This window comes from Monodelphis domestica, chromosome 7, assembly GCF_027887165.1.
Source record: "Monodelphis domestica isolate mMonDom1 chromosome 7, mMonDom1.pri, whole genome shotgun sequence".
Lineage (NCBI taxonomy): Eukaryota > Metazoa > Chordata > Mammalia > Didelphimorphia > Didelphidae > Monodelphis > Monodelphis domestica.
Window position 1 is genome coordinate 176,441,597 of NC_077233.1, and position 26,878 is coordinate 176,468,474.

The 26,878-nt window shown below is 33.8% G+C and overlaps 1 protein-coding gene across 25 annotated transcripts in view; it reads left to right on the plus strand.

Moving 5' to 3' along the window:
- RBFOX1 (RNA binding fox-1 homolog 1) overlaps window positions 1-26,878 on the plus strand; it is a 2,817,840-nt gene that overhangs the window by 1,540,811 nt on the left and 1,250,151 nt on the right. For 2 of the 25 annotated variants that reach the window (XM_056804046.1, XM_056804045.1), the window contains exon 1: window positions 14,789-17,960. The exons of 17 other annotated variants lie outside the window; for them this stretch is intronic. In XM_056804046.1, the coding sequence (XP_056660024.1) occupies window positions 17,916-17,960 (45 nt within the window). In that variant the 5' untranslated portion in view covers window positions 14,789-17,915. Of the gene's footprint in view, window positions 1-14,788; window positions 17,961-26,878 lie in introns of those variants that run through there. 6 more of the 25 variants (XM_056804044.1, XM_056804043.1, XM_056804057.1 and 3 more) reach the window with 5 other exon arrangements.

A 26,878-nucleotide genomic window follows, 5' to 3' on the forward strand; every position in this document is an offset into this window, starting at 1 on the left:
GAATTGTGGAGAGAGCATAACATTTCATCTGTATTCAGTACTTGGCTATAATTACAAATCATCCTTTATTTATTAAAGTAGCTCAAATGATCCAAATTGCAAAATAGCATCCAAATGATTTAATTCAACAAGAATTTACTGAGCACCTACTGGGTAATTTATTTTCCTAGCTTTTCTATCTAAAAAAGACAGTCCTTATTGATAGAGATTTTTTCCCTCTTTAAACTAATCAACCCACAAACATTTATTAATCACATACTGTGTACTAATCAGTCCAATAACATTTTAAAATTTTCCTTCTGTGTGCCAGGTACTGTGCTAAGACTTAAAAATACAAAGAAGAAGAAAAAATAGTGCCTGCCTTCAAAGACCTTACATTCTAATAAAGGAAACTATATATATATATATATATATATAATCTTTACCTGCCATCTTAGAATCAATACTGTGTATTGGTTCTAAAGCAGAAAAATGGTAAGGGGTAGGCAACGAGGAATGAGTGACTTGCCCAGGGATACACAGCAGGGAAGTGTTTGAGGTTAGTTTTGAATCCAGAACCTCCATTCTCTAGGTCTGGCTCTCAATCCACTGAGCCACCTAGCTGTCCCCCATGTATATGTTAATTGGACATAAACAATAAATCCAGGAAAATGGAAATGAGCCTTTAAAGACAGATAAGGTGACCCAATGTACAGAACTCAGGATTCAGAAGTTTTTAATTCAAATCTATCCTCAGACATTTATTACTAGTATCCTCCTAGGGAGGTCACTTTCAGTGTTCTAGTCTGCTATTATCAAACTGAAATAGAAATGCAGACCACTAAACTATATATAAGCATACCTTCAGGTTGCCTAATGAATTAGAAAACCACAGACTGATATTATGTTCCTTTTATTGTGTTTTTTGTTTTTCTAAATATTTATATTTCAATTGGGTGTCAGTAGAATGTTTGACAACTTTCCCCAGCCAACTCTCTGGGTATTCAACTCTAAGATCAGGTTGAGTTGGTCATCCTCAAAGGTAGAGCATTTGCACATTGGTCTTCTCTGTGCCAATCAAATCATAGGATGGAGACAAAAAATGAAGCAATACAAAACCAAAAATATTTTAAAACTAAGGTTTGATGCTATTTTCTTAACTCTTTATTTTTAATCATCTTGCAAAAAACATATTGCATATGTTTATGTATATATGTTTATGTTATGTATATACCTAATATGCATATCCGTGTGTGTGTGTGTGTGTGTGTGTGTGTGTGTGTGTGTGTGTGTGTGTGTGTGTGTGTAATCTGGAATCATAGGCTTAGAAAAATGGAAACCCTTAGTTTCTTCCTTTTATTTTGGGTGCATTGAGAAATATAGTAAAGATTTAAAGTTATGCAATCCATTTCAAAGTGAAGGACTCCTAGGATAGAGAAATACTATATATCTGGTAGAACCATTGACCTATAAGTCTTATTCTAAAGGCTTTCTTTTATCATTTTTCTTTATCAGTATGCTTATGATCTATTTAAAGACTGACAATTCATCCATAATGTCTAGCAATCTAAGGGAAAATAGAAATAATCAGCTTTAACTTTTGCACTTCAAGACTTATTTACTCTGTCAGAAATCGAAAGTTTTCTTTTAAAAAAAAGATATTTCATAACCTAATTCCACTTGATTGAAATGTTTAATTGCAGCATTTCCAATACAATCTTCAGATTAATCAGATAAACTCAGGGCAATGATAGAGCAGGAAGGGAGGTTCTGTTTCACACATCTTTCCATTTATTTGAGGAAAAAATAATCAACTGGTAAAAGAATGTATGTAATTATGTAAGCTTTGTGGTAATTATATGGATATTTGAGTTGTTCGGTGCATTTAATTAGGCTTTGTTAAGCTGTTTGTAGTGGCTTTCAATAGGGAAAGCTGAGATTGGATGAGAGCCAAGAGGAATTCTCATTTTCCATAGCAATGCCAAATAGCACAAGTTCCCAGAGATTAAGGAGAATCTTGGATAAAGGGTAAAGAACAATGGGCAGAAGTTTATGAAAGAGTATTGCTTCTTTGCCCTTCTTTCTCTTTCTTTTTGGTTAGACTATTACTAATATTGTTTCAGTATTTAATTATTATTTTTACTTTTTTATTTTTTTACTTTTTTTTGGCTTTTAAAGCCATTTACCAACTACCCCCATCCTATTTTTCCAGTCTTCTTTCTCCTTACTCTCCTCCACATACTCTAGGATCCAGCAACTTCTGCCTTCTTAGTCTTTTCTTCACAGGACATGCCATCTCTTTGCGGTGTGTATTTTCATTAGTTTATTCTACTGCCTGGAATTCTCTTTCTCCTTATTTCTGCTTCCTGACTTCTCTGCCTTCCTTCGAATCTCAGATAAAAGCACCCCTTGTCTTGGTAGCCTTTTCTTGTTCGGTTGTTTTTAATGATTTCTGATTCTTCTTGGCCCCATTTGGGACTTTCCTGGCAAAGATACTAGAATGGCTTGCTGGTTCCTTCTCTTTCTCATTTTACAGATGAGGTAACTGAGGCCAACAAGGTTAAGTGGCTTGCTCAGGCTCACACAACCATTAAGTATCTGATGCTGAGTTTGAACTCAGAAAGACTCATCTTCCTGATGCCAGGGCTGATGCTCTATGCCCTGCCATCACTTAGTTACCCAGAAACCTTTCCATTTGAATTCCTCTTAATGTTACTGCCTCCCCTCTATAATAATCTTCATTTTATTTGTCATATATCTTTTTTTTCTCTTAGTGGTTGTTTGAATGTTGTCCTCTCCTAGTAGATATAGGGCTAAGTTCCCAGAATACAAAGAAAGGGAAAATACAATCATTCCTTCAAGGGACTTCTTTTTTAATTTTAGTAAAATTTTATGATATAATTTCTTACTATCCCTTTTCAGATATTTTGCAATCCATGTTTCCTCTCTTCCTCTTCACTCCTTCCTCCTCAAGAAGGCAGGTGATATGACATAGATTGTACATATATCGTCATATAATACATATTTCCATATTCCTCATGTTATGAAACAAAACATATTGCTGACTTAAACTAGAGAAAAATTCATGAAGGAAATAAAGAATCATATGTTTCAATTTGCATTGACCTTGTCTATTCCTTCTATGACAGTGGATATCCTTTTTTCATTGTGAGTCCCTTGGAATCATCCTATATCCTTGCCTTGTTGATAATAATTGTCATTCACAGTTGATCATCATATGTGATTGTCATCACTTTGTACAGTGTTCTCCTGGTTCTTTGTATAACACTTCATATGTCTTTCCAGGTTTGGGTTTTTTTTGTGATTATCTTGTCATTTCTTATGGCACAAGACATGCCTTTCTTTGTATTACCTATACTGAGAATAGTCCCTGGCACATAGTAGGCACTTGTTAAATAGTTGGTCTGGTGACTTTCCAAAGAGATATCTAAATCTGTGTAAACCCTTTAAGAGAAAATCAGTAATAGAAGATGGCTTTAGTAAGACCTGGCTAGACTGAAGGGCAGGGAAAAGCTGTGGCAGAAAGATTTTGACCCTGCCATGTTGATTGTGACTATATTGCATTTTCTGAAAATTGCTGAGAACTAGATCAAATAAACTTCATATTTGGATTTTAGTAACAAAAATTTAGAGCTGGAAGGGTCTTCAGAGGCCAAGTCTAATTCTTTCATTTTACAGGTGTTAAAGATATAGGAAAGAAGGTCCAGAAAGGTTGTCATTTGCTCATGGTGACAGAGTTAATAAGTAGCAGGAAGTCAAGATCTGAAACCACATCATCGTGCTCAAAATCTGCATTTTTTTCCAAAGTATTAGCTGCTATGCTAATGAGTTTTTCTCTTAGAAGTTTTCGGTAATTGTCCAATCATTCATGTGAAAGGAAAAAAAATCACCGTGGAGAAGTTGGAAGATCTTTCCAGATGTTTAATATCAAATTTTTGTTATCTGAAGGGTTAAGGCAGAGCAATTATATTTGTTGAAAGACCAAAGGATGTAATTTTATTTAAATAATAATAATATTAATGATAGCCAACATGTATAGAATGCTATGTGTTAGACTTGGTGCTAAATGCTCTATGATTATGATCTCATTTGATCTTCACATCAACCCAGGGAGGCAGGTACTAGTATGATCCCCATTTTACAGATGAGGAAACTGAGATAAACAGAGGTTAAGTGACTTGCCTAAAGCTACAAAGTAAGTGTCTGAGGTTAGATTTGGACTCAGATCTTACTGACTTCAGGGCTAGAACTCTGTCCATCCTGCCACTTAGCTGTGTACCTTGGCAAAGGAGCATCTTATCTGACATCTGACTCCCAAACTACATTCATAATATAAAGGTTATTAGTGGGAAAAGCAGGTCATCCATAGCCTGCTTAGATTATAACAGATATTGGATTATGTTTTAAACTATTAATTACTTTCTCCATAATTGCTGGATGTCCTGGATATATATTTTTTTTGTTAATTCTGTAGTTATTCATTTATTTAAGAAGTAATTATTAAGCACTTACTCTGTGACAAACACTGTGCTAAGTGGTGAGGACACACAAAAAAAGGCAGAAGACAATCCCTGCCTCAAGGAATTTAGAGTTTAACATAGGAGACAGCAAGCAAGCGAGTGTATACAAAGCAAGCCAAATACAGGACAGCATGAAAAATGATTAAAAGAGGGAAGGCACTGGACTTAGGAAGAGTTGGGGAAGACTTCCTGTAGAAGATGTGGTTTTTGTTAGGAAGCCAGAGAAGCCAGTAGTAGGAGCAGAGATGAGAGAGTGTTCCAGGTATGGGGCATAGACAGAGCATCAAGCTATGTTGTGTGAATTCCAGTGCCCAAGGCAAACTCTGTCTAAAATTTTTCAGGGTAAGAATCAATAACAAAATACCCCTAAATTTACTTTTCAATACTAATTCTGCTTTGCTTGGTGGTAGTGCAAGGAGACTTCATATCTGGGGAAATGTGGTCATTTGGGGAAGAGAAACATGAGACACTCTCCTTTTGGGGAGAGACAGAGATCCCAGATTACCAGCCCCACTGAGACAAGACCTTGGAAGAGTGAGGGGCCTGTTGGTGTTGTAGAAATTCCAGGACAAGCCTCGGTTGGTTACTTTGTTCTAGTTACAGCTCTTTCTGTATTGTCCATTTAAGCCAAGGAACTTGAAAGGAAACTTTCTGAGGTGCTTTTTATAGCAGTAACTTTTGTGAGCTCAACTTAAGGACTTCTTTAAACTCCATTTTTTATTGTTTTAAAGAATATTAGGTTTTTCCTACATGGGTAAAGTTAAATTCACTTTCAAAACTAAGCAGGATATAGGCCAAGAATATTATTTGAAAAATTGCTGGAGATACTTTTATTCTTCCTTTTTCCCCCTCAGGCAAGTCTCTAAGCATATATATATATATATATATATGTATACATATATATATATAAAAGTGGATAGAGCACTGGACTTGGAGTCAGGGAAATCTGAGTTCAAATTCAGCCTCAGGTCACAAGTCATTTATCCATGTTTGTTTGGGTTCCTCATATGTAAAATGAGTTGAAGAAGGAAATGACTAACTACTCCTGAGTTTTTGCCAAGACATTATGAAAAAATACCAGAGTCAGACACAAATGAAAAACAATTTTGCAACAAGAAGGACCTACTGAACTTCTATTTCAGGAGCATCAGAATGGGATTATGAGATTTAAAGGAAAAGAAAAACAGATCATAAAAAAGAACTTCTTCATTTTATAGATGGGGAAACTGAGACTAATAGAGGTTAAGAGAATTGTGTTTGGTCATGCATCAAGTAATAGTTCATTACTTTATCCACAAGGGACACTTTTTCTTAAATGACTTTTAAAAAAGGAAATTCATAGATTAAAACAAAAAGAAGGATAGGGGGCACAAAGAGAGGATTGTTAAATTGGTTTGTTTTTTAATGTGTGTGTATATAAATATATACATAGGTAAACAAATGTATATATAAAAATCTATATGTACATCTTAAAAAACAAACCATATTTTATAGAAATAGTAGTTCCTTAAATAGTCCTCTTTCTACTCTTTGTAGGTCAACGTGTTTAGTTCACATGAAATTAACATTAAACAACTTTTATTATTTATTTTAATAACAAATTTCCACATAAGTTTTCCAAAGTTAAATGATTCAAATTGTCTCCCTCCCCTCTTTCCTCCCCTTCTACTAGAGTTGACAAACAATTCAATCTGTGTTATACATGTATTATCATGTAATCATATTTCCATATTACTCTTTTTTGTACTTGAATAATCTTATTAAAAAAAACCAAACCCCAAAACATATATTCAGAGAAATAAAGTGATAAATCATATGTTTTCATCTGCATTCCAACCCAGCAGTTCTTTCTCTGGAGGTGAATAGTGTTCTTTTTCATAAGTCCCTCAGAATTGTGCTGGATCATTGTATTGCTTAAACATATTGTTTAAAGGAAAATATTTCCTTATGACATTTCAAGTTTACAATGCAACTATTTGATCTAAGTCAAAATCACAGATACCTTCTTATAAACATAATCTATCAGCCAGAAAGCAATTTATGAACCATCTTTTATTGGCAGATGCTGTCCTAAGCACTAGGAATTCAAGTACATAAGTGAAGTGAAATCATATATTGTTATAAGGGGACAAAATCCATGTGCAGGAGCAATGACCAGGAAATGGAGTTTGGATTTAGATAGTCTCAAGAATTGGTGGTGGTGTTCAGTCATTTCAGTCCTGTCCAACTCTTCTAGACTGCATTTTGAGGCTTTCTTGGTAAGGATACCAAATTGGTTTGCCATTTCCTCCTCCTTACTCTTTTTATTTATAAAATTGAGGTAGTTAGAGTAGATGACATAAAATCCCTCTCTCCTTAATTACCCAACTATCCCTTTAAAATTTTTTTAGTTATTTACTTTATCTTATATATAACACAATATAATCTACAACATTGTATATATTGGTTATATTCCTCTCTCTGCTCTATTTTGGGTATGGATATAAAAATGATATTTCTGAGTCAAAGTATATGCACAAAATATTGACTTTTAAAACATAATTGTAAATTATTTTCCATAGTGGCTATGTCAATTTGTTGCTTCTTTAACAATGTTTTAATATACCTATTTTCTTGCAGCACTTCCAACATTTGTTACTTAATATTCTTTTAGCATTGTTAGTCTTATTGGGATGAGGCAGAACTTCAGAGTTTCATTAATTTGCATTTTTCAAATTCTTGGTGATTTGAAGAGTATTTTCATCTCGTGGTCAATATGATTTTTTAAAAATTGCTCATCTATATCCTTTGACAATCATCAATTGGGAAATGACTCATTCTTCTAAAATTGAACTAGTTCCTTATATATCTCATACATGAGACTTTTATCAGAAAAATATTGAAAAGAATTTCCCCATTTAATTGTTTTCAACCTAATTTAAATCTGTTGGATTACTTGTGCAAAAATAAAAATTTATCTAGAGCAGAACCAGGAGAACTTTGTACACAGAAACTGATACACTGTGGTACAACCAAATGTAATGGACTTCACCATTAGTGGAAATGCAGTGACCCTGAACAACCCGGAGGGATCTCGAAAAAGAATACTATTCACACACAGAAGAAAAACTGTGGGAGCAGAAACACAGAAGAAAAACAACTGCTTGAATACCTGGGTTGAGGAGGATATGATTGGGGATATAGACTATAAATGAACATCCTAGTGCAAACACCAACAACATGGAAATGGGTTCTGAACAAGGACACATGTAATACCCAGTGGAATTGCACGTCAGCTACGGGAAGGGTGGGGGGAGGAGAGGAAGGGAAAAATATGATTCTTGTAACCAAGAAATGATGTTATAAGTTGACTAAATGAATTAATTTAAATTAAAAAATTATCTAATAAAAATTATAATTTCTACCTTTTAAAGTCTTCTGTCTCCCAAGTTTGCATATCAATTCTTCATTATCCACAAAATCAAATCCTTATTTCATGAATCTTTTTGTGACATATCCCTTTATATATGTCCATCATATTAACTATATCCATTTAGAGCTTATCTTTGAATTTGGTATGAGATTTTGTTTGATCCTAATTTCCGTTATACTATTTCCCAATTTTCATAAGCAGTTTTTGTTCAATACCTAACCCAATTGGCATCTGCTGTTTCAATTTCCTGTAGTTAACCAAAAAAAAAAATTGAAAATTTGGAAAGTTCTAGAAAATAAAAATATAAGTGGTTTGCATGTTTTTATACATGAGCAATAAATATCCTAATTATTTAGGTTTGTCTATCTTTAAACAGTAATTTGTAGTCATTCACATAAATTCTCAGTAGGTGTGTGTGTAAATGTTTACTTAGATATGCTCTATTTTTTTTAAAATTCTGTAATTATGTCAAACAAATTTTATCTTTCTATATCTTCTTGCCAGATTTTCCTAATAATATACATAAATTTTGATGACTTATGTGGATCCATTAAATCCTGAAATTTTGCTGGTTACTGTTTCATTAACTTTCATTATCTCTCTAGGATTCTCCAAGTAGACAGTCTTATTTTTTGTCAAAAGCAGTGATTTTGTTTTCTCTTTGCTCATACATATTACTTCAATTTCTTTATCTTGTTCTTTTTCTGTAACTGACAGATATAGCAGGATTTCAAATGGTAGTGGTAATAACAGACATCCTTTATTTACTCTTCTTACAATATCTAGAAAAATTAGCATTATATAAAACTGGCTCTTCATTTTAGATAGCTCTTATGAAATGAAAGGTTCATTTATTCTTATGTTTTCTCATGTTTTTAACAGAAATGTATGTTCTGTTTTTCAAAAGCTTGTTTTGAACCTTTTTTGAACCTTTTTAAATATAATCATAAGATTCTTTTTTCTTCCAGTCATTAACATGATTTCCTAAGTTTGCAGTATTTCTGAATATTTAGCAAAACCTCCATTCTGGCATGAATCCAATCTGGTCAAAGCTATACAATCTGTGTGAAAATGTTTTAACTATTTCATTAATATTTTTTCATATTATTATTTATTGGGAATATTGGCTTATAGTTTTCTTTCTCTGTTCTGACTCTCCCTGGTTTAGGTACCAAGAACAAATAAAGCAAATTGTTCTTTATTAGCCCTTTTTTAGTATCTTTCTTCCATAACCAAGAACCCATTGTTCTTAAATTTTAAAATGTTCAGAAATCCAAATTTAATCCTCAGGTCAAACTTCTTATCTATACTTTTACTTTCTAATTCTGCCTTTTTCAGAGGAAGGTTTTGCCTTCACTTAGTGGCTGAGAGGAAGATAGCACAATTTTCTAGCAAGGGAGTACCAATGGTGTCCACAGGAATTAGAACAAAGTTGACTGGTAATCACGTAAGACAAATTCTTGGTGGTCTTACTCATATGCTAGATGCATATACCAGGAAGAAAGTAAGTTTCTTTATTTTCATTAGCACTGTGTTATTTTTCATCAAACACAAGAATGTCCTTGTCTGTTAAGTTGTAACATCACTTTCATCTGCCCATCCTTAAATATTTAATAGTGGAAAGTTTATTCATTATAACCTGGAAGCTTTATATTGAACTAAATCTAGACCAATTCAGTCCTTGGGGATGGAGCCACCTGGTGGCTTTGCTTCCCCAACTCAGTAATTGATAATTTTCAATAGTGGAGGTTTGGGTAAAAACAACTCTCAAGTCAATTCATCTAAACAACTGGCCCCTTTAGAAATTTAGAGTACTCCCAAATAATGTCATTGAGAAAAAGAAAGTGCTGCATTAACACAGCCATCCTCCACCCCCATATTTGAGGAAATATGGGTCCTAATAAAGTAGAAAGCCTAATAATTATATGATGATGCAATAAGAGATATTAATATTCACCAAATAATTTGCAACTGAGAAAAGAAAAACCCAGACAAGTTAAGTGAATTTCCGAGGGTTTAAGTATTAGTGACTAAGTTGAGCAACACTCCCAGTGCTCCAGGTACCAAATCCAGTATTCATTAACCAAAAGATGCAGCCTCCTTTCATTATGAATCACTAGTGCAGCTCAAAATCAACCTTCCTTTGTTTTCCCATTTTAGGCAGTGGCCCTACAACTCCACTTCAGAATCCTCATCACAGAGCAAACAATAGGGTGGCTTTTAGAACCTCTACTCTGTAATTAAGCACCCAGTTTTAAGGGTGGGACATTTTGTGGCATTTTCTTCTGTAAATTAACTAAACCAGAGCTAAATGTTTTTAGGCAGACATTTAAGAATTTTAGTTTCACAATTGTGCGGAAGCTGTTGTTCAGGTAATTTAACATTGATTTTAGTTTAAAAGGCAATTAAGATAAAATGGGCAGCAACCAAACCACTTAGGTTAAATAAGCTTAAGTTTAAATTGCTTGCTGTTACCACTTTTGTTTTCCACTCCTGGATTTTCTCCACATTGTGAATCTCGAATGGTCTTGTTGGGGGCGAGGGGAAGTACTACAGGTAAAAGGAAAAGGGTGCCATACTAGAAATATATATGGAGGAGGAAAGTGGATTTAATTATTATTTTTGGAAGTTGTAATATGCCTTGCTTCTCTTGATCCCTCCTCTTTTGATTGTGTCTGTTCTGAATCTAGCTGGACTTTTAAATTTTTATGAGCAGACAGAGATCATATGATTTAAACAGACCCAATATTGGCTTGCGATGAGTCTCTTTCTTAAAGAATATTCATTAAATTTTCCTGGTACTAGGGACTTACCTCTTTGTACATTTGTGTGGAAGATTTGGGCTAAATTCTGATATTCTTTGGGTGATTTATACGTCTTTTTCTTAGAATTTTGGTCAGTTACCACAGCCCAGTGTAGAGTTAATGGAATCCATTTAGGAATGTAGTCACAGCAGGGCCATCATAAATCATATGATTTCTCCTCTGAATATGCTTTCTTAAGCTCACCTTTAATGATACAGTTGGATTATCAGATGTTAGGTAGGAAGTGCTCTTTTGGGTTCTGATGTTCCAGCCATGCAGAGGCCCCATGTGCTCAGTACACAAAATGACTTTCCAATTAAGACTGTTGTTCCTCTTTCTAGTGGAAAGTGTTTTCTGAAACTATAAAGATGGAATGTTACTTTATTGTGAGGTACATCTAAGATCATTACCATAACTTCCAGCAGAAAGGATAATCTATGCTGCATTTTTCTTCAAGGAGAACATTGATTTTTCACAAAGATCTTTAATGCATCAAGACTTAGAATTTTCCATGAAGAAGCAATTATATGCTAAAGTTTCCAGAAATGTTAGACTCTCTTAATGATACATAGACACTGGTTACTTAATTCTGTTAATGATGAAATGAATTCTAAAAGAAAAAAATGTTAGCATCTTTCGTATTCCATTTTCAATTCGCCATTTATTCTATGACTATTAAGTGAAAATTGTGCTAGGTATAGAGAATTAAAAGACAGAAAAAATAGACCCAGCCCTTGGATAGCTTATATTCTGTTAGGGATGAGGCATATGCGAAGGATTTAAAAGAAGCATGGAGGGAGTCACTGTGTTATAGTGCATAGAATGTTATGATTGAAGTCAGAAAGATAAAAGTTCAGATCTTGCCTCTTTTTTTATTGACAAGCCTCAGAAGGATTCAGGGATTTCCCAACACCACACAAATGATAGTGTCACGATCTGAACTTGCTTCCTCTGTCTCCAGGTTTTCCTAACACTTGCTTGTAAGACTAAATGGTTAATTACAGCTTCCCTAAGCCTCCGTTTTCTTATTGCCAAAATAGGGTTAATAATACCTCTAATAACTCACTCACTAGTTTTTTGGTAAGGCACAAATGAAATCCCATATGTGATCAATTGGACATAAATTTTGAAGGACAATGTAATAGCAACTGTTAGTATCTTCATTACTTAAAAGCACAGTAATACAAAATCATTTCAAGAGATAGAGTGGTAAAACCTGAACGTCCAGAAAAAACTTCATATAGGCAATAGTTTGTGATATCTCAAAAAAATTAAATGTGACCAAAGATAATAAAACAACAAAATGACTGTAGACAAATATTTTCAGGGTGATTTGCACACAAATTTTTAACCTGAGAATATTTTTTTCATTATTAATTTAGTGGTTTATATTTTGGTTTTATATAACCTTTATTTATAATTATATCCCTCTCCATTCTCTACACAGAGAGCCACAAAAAATAAAATAGGAGGAAAAAAGCAACTTGGAATGACCAACTAATATATTAACCTTTTCTGACAGTATATAAAATGGCACACAGCTATTTTAGAGTGTGGTTAATTTGGTTAGAGGTTAGAGTGCTGAAAATCAGCCTGAGTTCATATCTAGCTTCAGACACTAGTGATTTGACTCTGGGTAAATCACTTAATCTCAAATCTGCTCCCTTTTCCTCTTCTATTAAATGAGAACAATAATAATATCTTTCTCTAAGGGTTTTTGTGAAGATTAATTAAGATACTCTTTGTAAAGTGCTTTACTAAGTAAATATTAGTTATTATGGTTGCTATTTTTGTTAGTCTATATCCATGTTCTCCCACCTCTGCAAAGTAGAAAAGAGTTATCTTGTCATAATTATTCAGCATTCTTTTTTTTACATTCCTTTTTTTTGTTCTTTCCATTTATCTTTTGTAGTTATTCATTTCTTGTTTCTTTACTTGACTTTGTATGGACTCATGTTATTTTTCCTCTCTTTTTCTCGATACTTTATATTCATTATTTTATTGCATAAATATAGTGATATTACATTGCATTCATATACCATCTCTTTATTAGTGGACAATTCAGAAGATTCAAACTCAAATCTAGATTCTCTTATTCTAGTTAATACTCTGTGATGCTTGTCAAGTCATAAAACTTCTCTTGACCTCAGTTTCCACAGCTATAAAATATAGATAGGATGACCTAATTTCTATGATATTTTCTAAAACTAAATCCATTGTCTGTCATTCTATTTTGTTTCTAATATGTTACTAATACAAAAAAGTGTTTCTATGAATATTTTTGTTTGAATGAGTCTTTCTGTCTACAATATCCTACCACTGATATGCTTACATTAATAGGTATTGTCTTTTAGTCCACTATTTAAAAACAATACCAAATTATTGTCTAAAAGAGGCCAATTCACATCTCAATGTGCAGTGGACTAATGGGAATATCTTTTCATATCCCTCCCAACATGGACTCTTCCCACATTTGTCATTTTTGCTAAATTATGGGGTATCCATTGAATCCTTAAATTTATTTGATTTGCATTTTTCATATTATTCATGATTAAGAAGAGTTTTTAATATGGCTGTTAATAATTTTCATTCTTTTGAAAGTATCCTATCCTTGGACCCACTGGAATCTCTCTTGGTGTTATAAATTTGAGTAACAGTATATCTTGGATATCAGAGAATCAGCAGAGATAATTGAAGCAAAGAATTCTTTCCAGTTAGCAACTTCCCTTCTTATCCTAGTTTCACTATTTTTTAAAAGTGTTCTCAAATTTCTATCTAAATTATCTTTTTTATCTTTTGTGATAATTTCTATTCCTTGGTTCATTAAAGGGTTTTCCCCTAGCCATAGTCATGAAAGGTGTCTGGTCTGTTCTTTTCTATTTTATCTTATTTTTATCATGTGACATTTAGTACTAATTTAATATTGATCTTTATTATTAATATTAATCTGTTTTGTACTTATTATAGTATGTGGTAGAAGATAATAGTCTAAATTTAATTTCTGTCTCTTTTCCAGTTTTTCCTTGAGTTATTCAGAATTTCTCTTTTTCTCTAAATATTCTTGGGTCAATCAAATGCTGAGTTGTTTAATTATATTATTTCTGATTCTTTCTCATCTAGTCTATTTCACTGATATATTTTGTTTTCCCCCTTCATTTTAAAAAAGTGAATTATAAATAGCTTTGGAAAAAATATATTTGTACTTTGGTAGCTTTTGTTCCTGCCCCATCCCTTTTGAGGCATGACTAACAACCATCAACCCATGCCACACAGTGTTAGTGGAAATGATATTTTAGTTTTTACAAGTTCTAAATTTTTAAGTGTTGAAATTCCATTACAAGTAAATGAATGTTGATTTTGACTTATTCAAATTTGGGTCTATTTAAGCATTGTGCTTTGGTAAGAAGAATATAGGAGTTGGATACAGATGACCCTGGTAGTCTTAGCTCAGCTACTATTGACTATGTAACCTTAGACAATTCACTGTACCTTTCTTGGCATTGGGTGGGAAAGAGGCCCAGCTACAAAATATTTGTGCTACATAATCTCTAAGGTCTCTTTTTAGTTTTAAAATTCTGAGTATATTATTGATAACTTTTATTATTAAGATCATGAAAACTCAGCAATAATATTTTCATTTGTAGTATCGGTGTTTCCACCTTTGTTGAGTCAAACATTTGTTAGTCATGCCATCTTAAAAAAGCTTAATTGTTCTTCTACCTGCAAAAGCCAAAAAGAGTAACTATCACCAGGTATGATTGAAAAAAAAATTCTCACTAGAAGAAATGATATTTGAGTCCCAAATCCACTATTGGCTAGTAATCTTGAATAAATAAATTCATTGCATTGAAGCTTTAGGTTTCTTATCTATAAAATGGGGGTAATAATGTTTATGCCAATGACTTAATATACTTTGTATAAAGTAATATATATATTCCAATATACAACTCAATTATGAATTATGTTTTTAATCAAAAACTTGATTGGAATGGGTAGGCAGGGGAAGAATTTATCATCTAGTATTAAAAAAAGAACCAACTGATATATGGGAGAACCCATGTTTCAATACTGAAATATAGGATCATGATGGAGTTCCTTTGTCACATGTCAATTACATCTTAGCCTTGCTTGGTTGGAACTTCACTTATTTCTGTTGTGCTTGCTTAATGGGAAAAAAAAATCTTATTGCCATGGCATTGGATTCCACAGCAACAGATGAGCTCGACAGTAGTGTAGGAGTATTTATTTCCCCTCTGAGGTGAATATATGCACAGGTTTAACTATTTTGTGTGTCACTTGCACAAGAGAATTGCAATTTGTAAGAATAACACAGGTTTAGCAACATCTGCCAGAGTTGTCATGCTCTCTAATTAAATGTCCATATGTGCTGTAATGCATAGGAGCAACAGGGCTAAATTCATAGTTTGATGTGGTTTAGTCTGTAGGTAGAAAAGGAGGGGCTGGAGGCCAGCCTCGTCTCTGAATATGAGTTTATTTTTAATGACTTTCTTTTCTCTGATTAAATAATTTCATTGGAAGAATAATTTGAGACATGTGGTAAGCTAGAAGCATTGTATTTGATTTGGAAATTGATGTAAAGTAAACCCCAAATTTTGAACCAAGATTATTTGAATATTTATACCCATTGCCATAGCAAGTCATGGCTAGAGGACAGGAAAAGCATGCATTAGAGAGCAGCTTTTGAGAATATCCTTTATTTATTAAATGTGTTTAAACAAAGACCAACATTGTATGGTAGAGAAGTCACTGGACATAGTCAGGAAGATATTAGTTCCAATCCTACTCTGCAGATTCATTAGTTACATGATTTTAGGCAAATCACTTCATTTCCTAAGTCTTAGCTTTTTCATTTGTAAAATGAGGATAGGAATAGTAGAAAATATGCATAAATCATATTTAAAATCTTAAAACACCATAGAAATATGATGCTATCATTATTATCATCATTATCTTTTTTGATGGGGTTCAGTTAGAAATGGTCCTGGACCAAATTAATATTCTGATATTCTTTTATAATTCTAGTAGACTGCTATACAGGCAAGTTAAAGTCTTTTTTAGTGGAATAAAATTATTAGGAAGTAAGTTTACTTTCTGTAAAATGACTAAAAGTATGATTGGTATAATAACAATAGAATACAGAACAGATATTGATGATATTGGCTAGATTCTGTTCCCACTTGATTTCTATCTTTGTTATATCTCTCTTTTGAAAACTTTTTCATACACATAACTTGAAGATCATAAGTATTAACACCAATATTATTAATTTTACTCCTACTTTTACTGCTACTATCAGTGCTATTACTACCACTATTTTTTGGTCCATCAAAACTTTGAATTAAGTTTTGACAAAAAAAGTCAGAGTATTGTTTAAATGCAGGCCACTACTTTGAAAAGGACATAATGGGAACTTAATATGAACTTTTATGAAAGCCTCAGAGAGAAAATTTAGACCTTCACTAATATAATTTTAAAAGCACATTTAATGCATAGAAAACCATGTTCTTCATCTTTCCAGGTGTGACAAAGATGGATGACAATTATGTAAGGAATTGGCTCTTTCCAAAAGAATTTTTTGTAAAAGCTCTTCCTTTGAACCTGGAAGTATAATAAATGCTTTTAAAAAATGTTTGAAAGACACTTCATTATCATTTTTAAAAGCTGCTTACCTACATAGTATGCTAATATGTTGCATAAAACTCCTTTGACTTGAAAGATGTGTCCAAGAAGATGACACAACAGTTTAAGAGATATTTCATTATTACGCTTATGTGGCAGAAGAAAGGAAGAAAGAAAGAAAGGAAGAAAGGAAGAAAGGAAGAAAGAAAGAAAGAAAGAAAGAAAGAAAGAAAGAAAGAAAGAAAGGAAGGAAGGAAGGAAGGAAGGAAGGAAGGAAGGAAGGAAGATAGAAGTTATATATTTGCATTTTTCATTTTAAATGTGTAGAAATAACAGCAAATAAGCCCATTATTGTGCTAGCAAGGCAAAAATAGTTTAAACTTTGGAAGATAATAGAATTTTTCTCCCTAAACTGATTAATTATTCAATCAATATTTGGAACTGATGATGGCTAGAAGTTGCTGTCAATTGTTTTCTGATTTTTATCTGTTCAAAATTTTTGCAGTGCTATTTCTCCAGGGTTAAAAAAATCCCTTTCAATCCAGTATTAAGTTCAATTCGTTCTTAAAGAAAGAGCATGAAAGTTGTCTGTAAGATTAACTATTTCATTTTTTCCAGTATAAATACAGTCCAATATTTTAATTGGCTAAAAAATGATGAAAGCTATTTCTAAACTTGTATATAATTATTATTTTTCTTTATTTAAAAAATAAAGTTTAAAAAATCTTGGGATAAATGTTCAGTGACTCAAATGAAAGCTCTCGTGGGGAATAAAGCAGAATGGCTTTCCCATCTCATATCAATATATATGAAATAGCATATGGGAAGTCATAAATACTGTCCCATAGACATTTTGAATAATGTAGGAGTAGCGTAAGTAATTGGAAGTGCTTACATTCTGCCTTTAGACATTTCATTTCTCGTGAGTTAAAATTGGTTGTCAAGTGTGGACTCAGAGGACTGTGCAAGGTGCCCTATTCTGTCATGTGCTACATATTTAATGCTTGAAAGAACAAGGAAGGGACACGTGCGGGAGAGAAAAGGAGATAGTGGGACCAGCACCGTGCTGGCAACTGCTCTTTGCAAAGATTGGGGGTGGGGACCATGCACCATAGCGCTGCATATCATCAGATACTTTCAAAGAAAATGTACACATACAATTTGGAGAGCATTATCTCACTCAGACCAAGCCAGCCTTGAAACTTGGCTTGTGTGTGACTGTATCCGTAGCCCTTTTTGTGTCCCTCCTTTTGTGTGTGCGCATCTCTCCCTCTGTGTGTGTGTGTGTGTGTGTGTGTGTTTATTTCATTTCTTTTCCTTTTTTTTCCCCCCTGGGGCTCAGCTATAGGTGCTTATAGCACCTGATACACGAGCATTGTGAGGCAGGCAGAAAAGCAGAACGAAGCAAACGCCCGGCGAGCGAGCACGACAGATGTCTGTAGTCATTTATATTGCCAGCACGTGGGTGCCGTTTGCTGTTTGCCCGTACTTCTCTTGTGTTCTCCTGGTGAGGAAACAGGAGGCACTTTGCAGCCGACAATGAAATCTTGGCAGCTAATTGCAGTCGTGGGAGATGCCCTTCAGGTAAGGCAGAAGAAGGCTTTAAACAATTTAAGGAAGAGAGATAGTGGGGGGAGAGAAGGAGAGAAAAGGCTTCCTCTGTAAATGATGTGAGGCACGGGCATTAAACCCTCTGACAGGGCTGCTGGAGGGGGCCGGAGCGGGTGGGAGGGGGGAGGAGGCTGCGAGGAGAGTGCAAATTGACATGTTTGGCTGCTGTTATTGTGTAGCTGCCTTCAGTGGCTGCCCAACATTAATGCAAGGAGGTTAGTGTTTGTATGTTCCTTCTGATTGTGTGATTAGAATAGGAATTTGACAAACTGATGGAATCGGGAAAACTAAAGCAACATTAGAAGTGTACTGATGGGTTTCCAGCTTGTGAGTAGGCTACGGTAGGTATCTTTAAAGGGGGGAAAACTCTCTGGAGGGCTCTACTTAGGCTTCTCTGTGGATGCATTTTGTCGGTATAGATAGTGAGAGGGATGGGATGTTTTAGAGGATTGGAAAGATGCAGTTAGATTAATTGTTCCTGCTCTGTACCTGGAAGTTAGTGTGAACTTTGGAACCGGAGAAGAGCTATTTAACTTTATTTTGAGAGATGAATAAGCATTTATAGGAATTATTAAAGAAGTCACATCAGGAATGATTTCTGAATATTCTCTGGTCTCTTTAAAGGGATTGACAGATTGATCCCACTGTCCCAAAAGTTAGTAGGCAGCTCATTGCAAGTAGCATAATTTTTATGTTCATGAGTATGGGTATATATGTATATGCATATGTATATAGATAGATAGATATACATACATTCCTCATACATATATAATGCAAAGAGAAGAGTACCTTTGCATGTGAACACCCACTTATCTTTTTTATCTCATTGCTTTAACCTTATTCCCATGATAATAATTATTTAAATGAATAGCTATGGAATATGCTTTCACGTGTGAAATTAGCTTATGTCCCATTTTATTGCATCGGAAATATGACCAAAGGCTGTAGGGTAATGAGAAGAAAGAATCTTTCCTTTGTTGAATGACGGAGTGATCTGACAGTTATCAATTAAAGAGACAAACTGGGAAGAAGGAAAAGAATAATTCACCATTCGATTATAATGTTTAGTATTTATTTCCAGAGTGCTCTAGACCTAGTGATTCAGCTTAATTCTTTTAGTGAGGGACTTCTATGTGTTTTTCATCAGTATCAACTTAAATGAAAGGGGACAAAATTGATCCAACCTGAAAAGTTTAGTGGATTTAGTGGATGATAGTGATATCTGCATTGACGTCTAGGATACTTTTATCACTTTTTGAATGCCTCTAGGAGACCCTAAGTAAATCATTATGACTAAAGTGAGAGACCCCAATATGATTGCTTAATTTCACTTTTAATTGGACAGTTTTAAGTTTAGTTTGTAGGTAAAATATTTAACATCAAACCCAATTCCCTTTGCTTGATGTCAAAGTTTCGCATTCAAGAATCTGGTCACTTACAGCTATGAGAGGAAAAGCATATCTGTAAAGACACCATACAATTATTTCATAACTTCTATTCTTAGTTGAGTAATGATAGAGTTTGAACAGAATGGTTCTTCTTCCAGGAAGCAATAAAAGAAAATCCAGCAACAGCTGTTTGTTTACATCTCTTTTTCTTAAGCCAATATATGTAGTGATCATATTTTCCTTCATGTGAAAGAAAATTTTTTTTTTACCTTTTAGATACATTTCACTGCTCACAGATTATGGAAAAGGAAATTGCTTCCTTGAGCAGATTCTGAGCAAGAAAATCTGGAAGGGTGTTTTGTTTTGCTTTGTTTTTCTTGGTAACTGGAATACTGCAAGATTATACACAGTATGATGCTGTATACATCTAAGTTTCCTTTTTAATAGCTTATGGTATGCAAAGAAATTTGAACTTGACTTTTATTGCTGGTGTTTGACATTTGAATTATCAAGTAGAATATAAAAGGATTTATTTTGAATGATGCCATCCCGTCATACTTTCATCCAAGGAAAAGAAATGAATCTTCAAATTTCTCCCACAATGAAGGTTTATTAAATAACTTATTGACAAATAGGTACAGCACCTAAAATGGACCAAGATGTAACTTAGTAATGATACAGAGTAGCCAGGCTTTAGAAGAGTTCTCTTCTGACCCTGAAACTTCAGACAAATCACAGTATTATACACATTTATTTACAGTGCAATAGACTCTAAGGTTTTTGATCCCCATGTTTACATTTTGCCTTCATTCTTATATGTTCTAAAGTGTAATGCTCTATCATTTTATGCTTCTTTTTCCTTAAGAGAGCTAACTAATGGAATATTGATTAATGGGTACATTTATTATTTAACTATCACAGAGATTAGATCTATGATTTTTCTCTCCTTCCCAGCTTATTTATTTAGTGGTTATTATTATTATTATTCAATATGGCCTTAAATAATGAGCTAATGATATTCAAATATTTCACTCTCCCATCACAATAATGACATGATCAAAGGGGGGTAATTTTAGGAACAATCATGGTGGGAGATTGGGCAAACTGTGTACTTTTAAAAATGGCACTTGATTTTTAAGGAGACACATTTGATTTATATATACACTTGTATATATACATATATATGGTGATTTTAGCCTATTCATTCCACACTGTTTTTAGCATAATTAATGACAGACTGATCAGATCTGGTTAGTATTATGATAGGAATAAACTAGAAAATAGAATTGTGGGAAATCTCACCACAAATTATAATTTCTTGCATTAGATTTTGAATGAAGAAAGATGCTATTTCAGAAAAATGGACTTTGTGAATTGGCATTCTTTGGGCAAAGGGAAAGTCATGAATTATTGATATAGCTATTTGACTCAAGAAGTAATTTTTAGCATTTATTTTACAAAACACCTGTATGACATAAGTTTAAAAATTATGACCAGGAGCTCTGGTTTAATGGCCTTATACCTTTAGAGAGAACTCAGATTAAAATCCTTTCTAAGCAGTTAAATCTCTGCCTTGGGTGTTTTTGTTTTTGTTTTGTTTTGTTTTAAAGTCAAATTTGGAGAATAGGAAAGTAAAGCCTTTGTTCTTTGGGCCTTTTGAATTTACCTAAACATTGTGCTTCAGATTTGAAAACTTCATAATGGGAATATTTTATTTGCTTTTTGCCCTCTTGCTCATTTGTTTTCCTTCCTTGTTAAGCACAAACACAACATTTGCATGCTTTATATGCAATTGTAAACTGTAGATGAATAATATCAGCCACCTTTTACTTTTATGCATTTTAACTGGTTTGAACTATAAGATCAATAAAAGTAATTCTTGAAAACTATTCAATTTCTTAAAAAAATTTTTTCCAGACAGCATTGCAAGACATGTATATACCAATTTCATTTAATAATTAGTCAACGATTCAAACTGGTAAAACTTTTTACACACATTATTTGCTGAACAGACTTCTCCTACACCAATATTAGAGCATTTCAGCTTTCTTTCCCCCAGTCATCCCCCCACCACAATACTGTCGGTGCTTATGTGAAAAGTTACTTTTTTAAAGTGCCAGAAAGCAAAAATAGCTGGAGTCAGCTGTACCAACCAGTTTTTGATTCAGCAAAACTGGGTTATGAATTCAAGCAATTAAAAATGACAAAAAGCCCAATTTTACTGCCTAGACTAATATGCTTCCCATTTTTCCTACTCCATAAAGATTTCAAAGTGTTCTTTCTGGTCAGGTGCTTGCAAAACATACAGAATAACAGAAAACCCCTTACTCCGCATTTGCTTATGAAGTCTGAATACTCTGATATAGACAAATGCAAACACCATGAATTTGATACTCTAATGCAAGCTTTATTTGTGAGTTCTCATTAATTCTGCTTAAATAAAGAAGGAAATGATGAGGAATGTCTATTTACCTAATATTAATCAATGCAAACATGTCTTTCAGCTAACTTTTCATAGTAGGAAAGCTAGTGCAGTTTATTTGAGCAATAATAATGTTATAAATATATGAGGTGGGTTCCACAGAGAGTTCAGGCATTCTTCTCCATTTCTATGAATTATTGGCACTAATTTCTTTCTCATATTTACCAAGAAAAAAGTGGAGTTTTATTCTCATTGTTGTTTAGGTACCTAAAGTTCCCAGGTCTTAAGGACGGGTCTTTGATGTGTCAAATTGTTACTAGTGAGGCCTGTATCTCATCTAATTTGCCCTCAATTATTGTTGGCTTCGTTACATTTTCCAAACTGCTTTTAAAAACAGCCTGCTAACCTGCAAGGTACACATTTATAGCATGCGCAGTCCTGAAGTCAGTTTCACAAGACCATTTTAGTCAAATAGCAAAAACAGCCAAGAACATATGTTGTGTGTGCTGAATGTTGGCTTTCAAATAAAGACTCTTTAAGGACTATATTTTAGCAGGGCCTCCACCAGATCTTCCTTCCTTTTCTGTTCATGCAAATTTTGCACCTGCATATCCTTCCATTGATTTATTTCTCTGTTACTTAAAATAAAATCCCTAATTGTGAGTAAATCAACTGCTTGTCTGAAAATGAAATTAAGGTATCCACATTTAGGTAGCTGCTAGTCCAGTTGGATGTGTTTGTGGTTAGAGATTTATTCTCTCATTTAGACAGAAATGTTCTAACTTTGTCAATCACAGGTGAGATTTATATACATTTAGAGGAATACACATTTTGAGTCTTTTAGCAGATACTATGAATGAAAAATCAGTATCATAAAAAATAATATGGCATCACGAGCCTTGGGTTCAGTGATCAAACTTTGACTTTCAAATCTCAGCTTGGAGACTCTGAGAAGGATTATGATCTAGGAACAAAATATTCATATTTTAAAACTTGACAGAGTTGAAGCGGTAACTGCTATTTGTTTCAGTTCTCTTTCCTTGTAAACATGGAATGGGGTTATCATGATTGCAATCCCTTTTTCTCCTTGATTTACTCAGTGATAACTCAGACAAGTGCTAAGATAATGGAACTTGTTTCTGTGATAGTAATACCAAGAGCAGTGAGATTCAGAATTACCAAGAGAATGATGCAGAATTATTCCAAAGGCTCTCTTTCCCATTTCTTCCTTTTGCCCTAATAGAGAGCTTTTGGATTTCTCTTTATTAGGGTTTGGATTTTGTAGGATAGCTTCATGAATTCACATGAACCCAATGGACTTTTTTAGTCTTTTTCTTTTAATTTAAAACTTTAAATCCTAAAATGAAATGGGTAAGACAGTCTAAAACTTGTAGTTTCAGAGTAGATCTTGTTAAAATGCCTTTAGGGGTGATGTTCATCATTGATATCTCTAGTTACTGGAGGAAAAAGATAACCAGCTATGAACTTCCCACATCTCACTCTGACTTAGAAAGCTAGCAGAAAATGACTACTGTGCAAAATATTCAAATTAGAATTCCAGGTCAATCCAGATTTATCCCTAAGTCATTTTTGAATTTGGAAACATCAGAAAAGAATTTGTCTAAAACAGAGATAGGGAATACTCTTCAAAAAGCTTAACTCTGTTATTCCTAGATCCCTTTAAATTTTAATGTGTGTTCTCATTGGCCCACTCACCCACCCTGAGTTATGAGCTAGGTATCCACCTAATGACCCAAGCTGCGCTTATAAATGGCATAAGTTTGCTTACTACTCAGAGGGTAGACTGTTAAAATATTTATGAATAATTTTGTATTTATTTTGAAAAATTCTTTATTTATTTATTTATTTATTATATTCTTTAAATAACTTGCTTCCTCTCTATTTCTGTATGGAATACTAAAGGGGAAGTGATATTGACAAACATTCCTTATGAAAAGATTACTAGCATTTCTCTTTCTGCCTCCCTCTTCACCCAGTCAGTCTCATAATTTCACAGATGCAGGAAAATCCCAGTGTGGAAAACGCCAGCTTGTATGTCTTGTTTTTTAAGAGAGTTGTGTTGAGAAGTTAAATTGCTCACTAAGAGTAGTGTATGTCAGAGCTTGGTCCCGTGTCCCCCATGCTAGACTGTCTGTCACAACCCTTGCTAATCCTAATTGTTAACCCTTACCACTTAGATATTACACTTAAAGTGTTCTTCTTGGTTATGGTCTCAATGAGCTGGAGGCCAATATTTTAATTATATGGTGAAATGAGCCATAGATTGGCTGTAAAGTAAGCAGGACTCTCAGTAAAGGTGATGATGCCAGGACCATTCCTCATCCATATTTGAATTTGATCTCAAGTCCTCCAATTGGCATGACCAGGAATCAAAAGCCTCACCTTCCATCTTAGAATCAATAGTAGGTATTGATTCCAAGGCAGAAGAGTGGTAAGGGCTAGGCAATGGGGGCTAAGTATCTTTCCCAGGGTCACACAGCTGGGAAGTGCCTGAGGTCAGATTTGAACCCTGGACCTGCCATCTCTAGGCCTGGCTCTCAATCCACTGAGTCACCCAGCTGCATCCAACTTTTTCTTGAACTAAGAGTCAGCAGGAACTTTTTTAAATTTGGTGTATAAATGGAGTTAAAATATTGCCATTTTCTTTTTCAACACAATAAATCAACTTGGACTTTGTAGACAAATCATATCACCAAGATGTTATTTCAATGGAAAATTTTAAAGACAAATTAATAGTCAGATTTCAATTGTTTGTTGGTGTCAATATATGTGCGTCATGTGTTTAAAGTATATAGGGTTGGAGATGCAGTACGGGGTAGTGGAAAGAGCTTTTGAGCCAGAAAGCCCAAGTCCTCATTCCCCTTCTGCCACCTGTGTGATGTTGGGTGAGTTATTTAACTTCCTTGGGCTTCCTTTCCCTCATCTTTCAAATCAGGGAGATGAACTAGATGGCCTTACAGGCTCTTTCTGTCAGAATGACAAGGTGAAAACCTCCATTTGCCCTGTAAGGTCTCTGTCTACTATGATATCTTTCTGATGGTTTTATTCAAGCTTCTAATGGGGATCACCATTTAAAACATTTTTGTATACCACTCCGAGGAAATGAAGGATGAAAGGATGGATTTTTTGTGAAAGCACGTTCCATACCGCGCTTGAAATGTTCCCTCTACATAATCTCTTCTTTAGTTCATTTCAGGACCCATATTCTACTTTTAAAATGAAACAAACATTTGTTAAGCATCCATTATGTTTAATGTACTGCATTAAGTACTGAGGGTGATACCAAGAAAAATATAATGCATATACTCTAATGGAGTTAATAATAATATTAATTAAGCAAAAGTGGGATTTGGTGAGGAAAGCATTGATGTAGAAAGATAGATAGATAGATAGATAGATAGATAGATAGATAGATAGATAGATAGATAGATAGATAGACAGACAGACAGACAGATAGACGATATCAACTGTAATAAACATTAAAAAGTATTTTCCTGCTTTTGTTTCAAAGCCATAAGAATTGTTTAAAATGGTTTTGAACATGGAGCATACTCCTGGGACTCAAGGATTCTCCTAGAATCCTTCAGAAGCTATGCATGAATCAAAAGAAGACATTTGCTTTGGCTAAACATTTGAAAATTTATATGATGCCCATTCCTGGAGTCATATTTAATATATTTGAAACCTTTCAAATGGAGATTTAAGAGTGAAAATAATAACTTTTTCTTTTTCTTTAGGGGCTCTTTTTCCTCACACTTGGTTATTTTCTAAGCCCAGGATTTGAGTTGAAGGAACCTTAGAAATCATCTAATTCAACAATTCTTGTTTCTTATACAACAAAATTGAGACCCAAAGAGGTTGTGACTTGTAACATGTCACATAGCCCTTATGCTTCCAAGCTGGGAAAACAGATGGAAGTATAAATTGTATGTGTATATGTCTTTATACCTTTTAATTATTTAAAGAGAAATACAGGGAAACTTTTCCAAGTTTCAATAGTGAATTTTTTACAATTTACTGTTTGTTCCAGATAATAATTTGTGTCAGTATGTTTTCTCACCAGGTCCACTAATTCCTACTAATGATAATGATAAGCATGGATAGTACTGGGTTAGCCACACAGGATTGCTCAATTTCCACAGGGCAAGAAAGACTTCTTGTTCACCGGAGGGGCAGTCAAATCATGATCCTTATCCTCACAGCTGCATGTGTCTGCCAGGGGATCTGTGATGCTAAAAGTTGGAGACTATTATTTTTTATTCATCTCTGGGTCATTTCATCTTTCTCTGCAAGCCACATGAATGGCTTTGTATGAAAATTGTATTTTGTGCTGAATTTCCCACTGTGAAAGATGTTTACTGTATATTTATGAAAACACTGCAATAACAAAACCCTTTAAGCAGCCTTTCAATTTGCTATAAGGTTAGATAAAATATTTTTATCTAGAACTGAACTTCATACCTTGGTAGCTTCAGCTAGCCCTACTCAGAATAATAAAGCATGTTAGAGGAGGTGATGGTTACATTGATTTCCTCAGTATGCTTGGAATTTTACAACATCTATCTTTTTAAAATTTAAATTAAATATATAAGGATTAGAAATCATTAGTTTTTATGCTTCATTGAATACAAAAGAAAAAAATATTTCATGCAATGTTCTTTTATTAGATTTTCCTATTGAGTTGACTTTAGATAGAATACCATTCTGAATGAAGATATACCAGCATGGTCTTAGAATCTATAGTATAAAAATTAGACAAACATTTCTAGATCCCTCTACTGCCAAAGAGACTTTATTTACCTATATTAGACCGTTAAATACTCTGACTTTAAACTTAATGGAGAAACAAATCTTTAAACCAACAGGCTCAAAGGTTCTGCTTTTTGTCTAACCTAAATAGAGCTTGCTGTCATATTAGCCCTTACTCTATCCTCAGTGGAGAAATGAAATAAATGGTTCTCATTCTCCATATAATAACCCTTCAATATGGCATGCCATTTCTAATGGAATTTTCTGTGGCTCTATTAAAGTCGCCATTGAGCTATTCATTATTCCTAGGC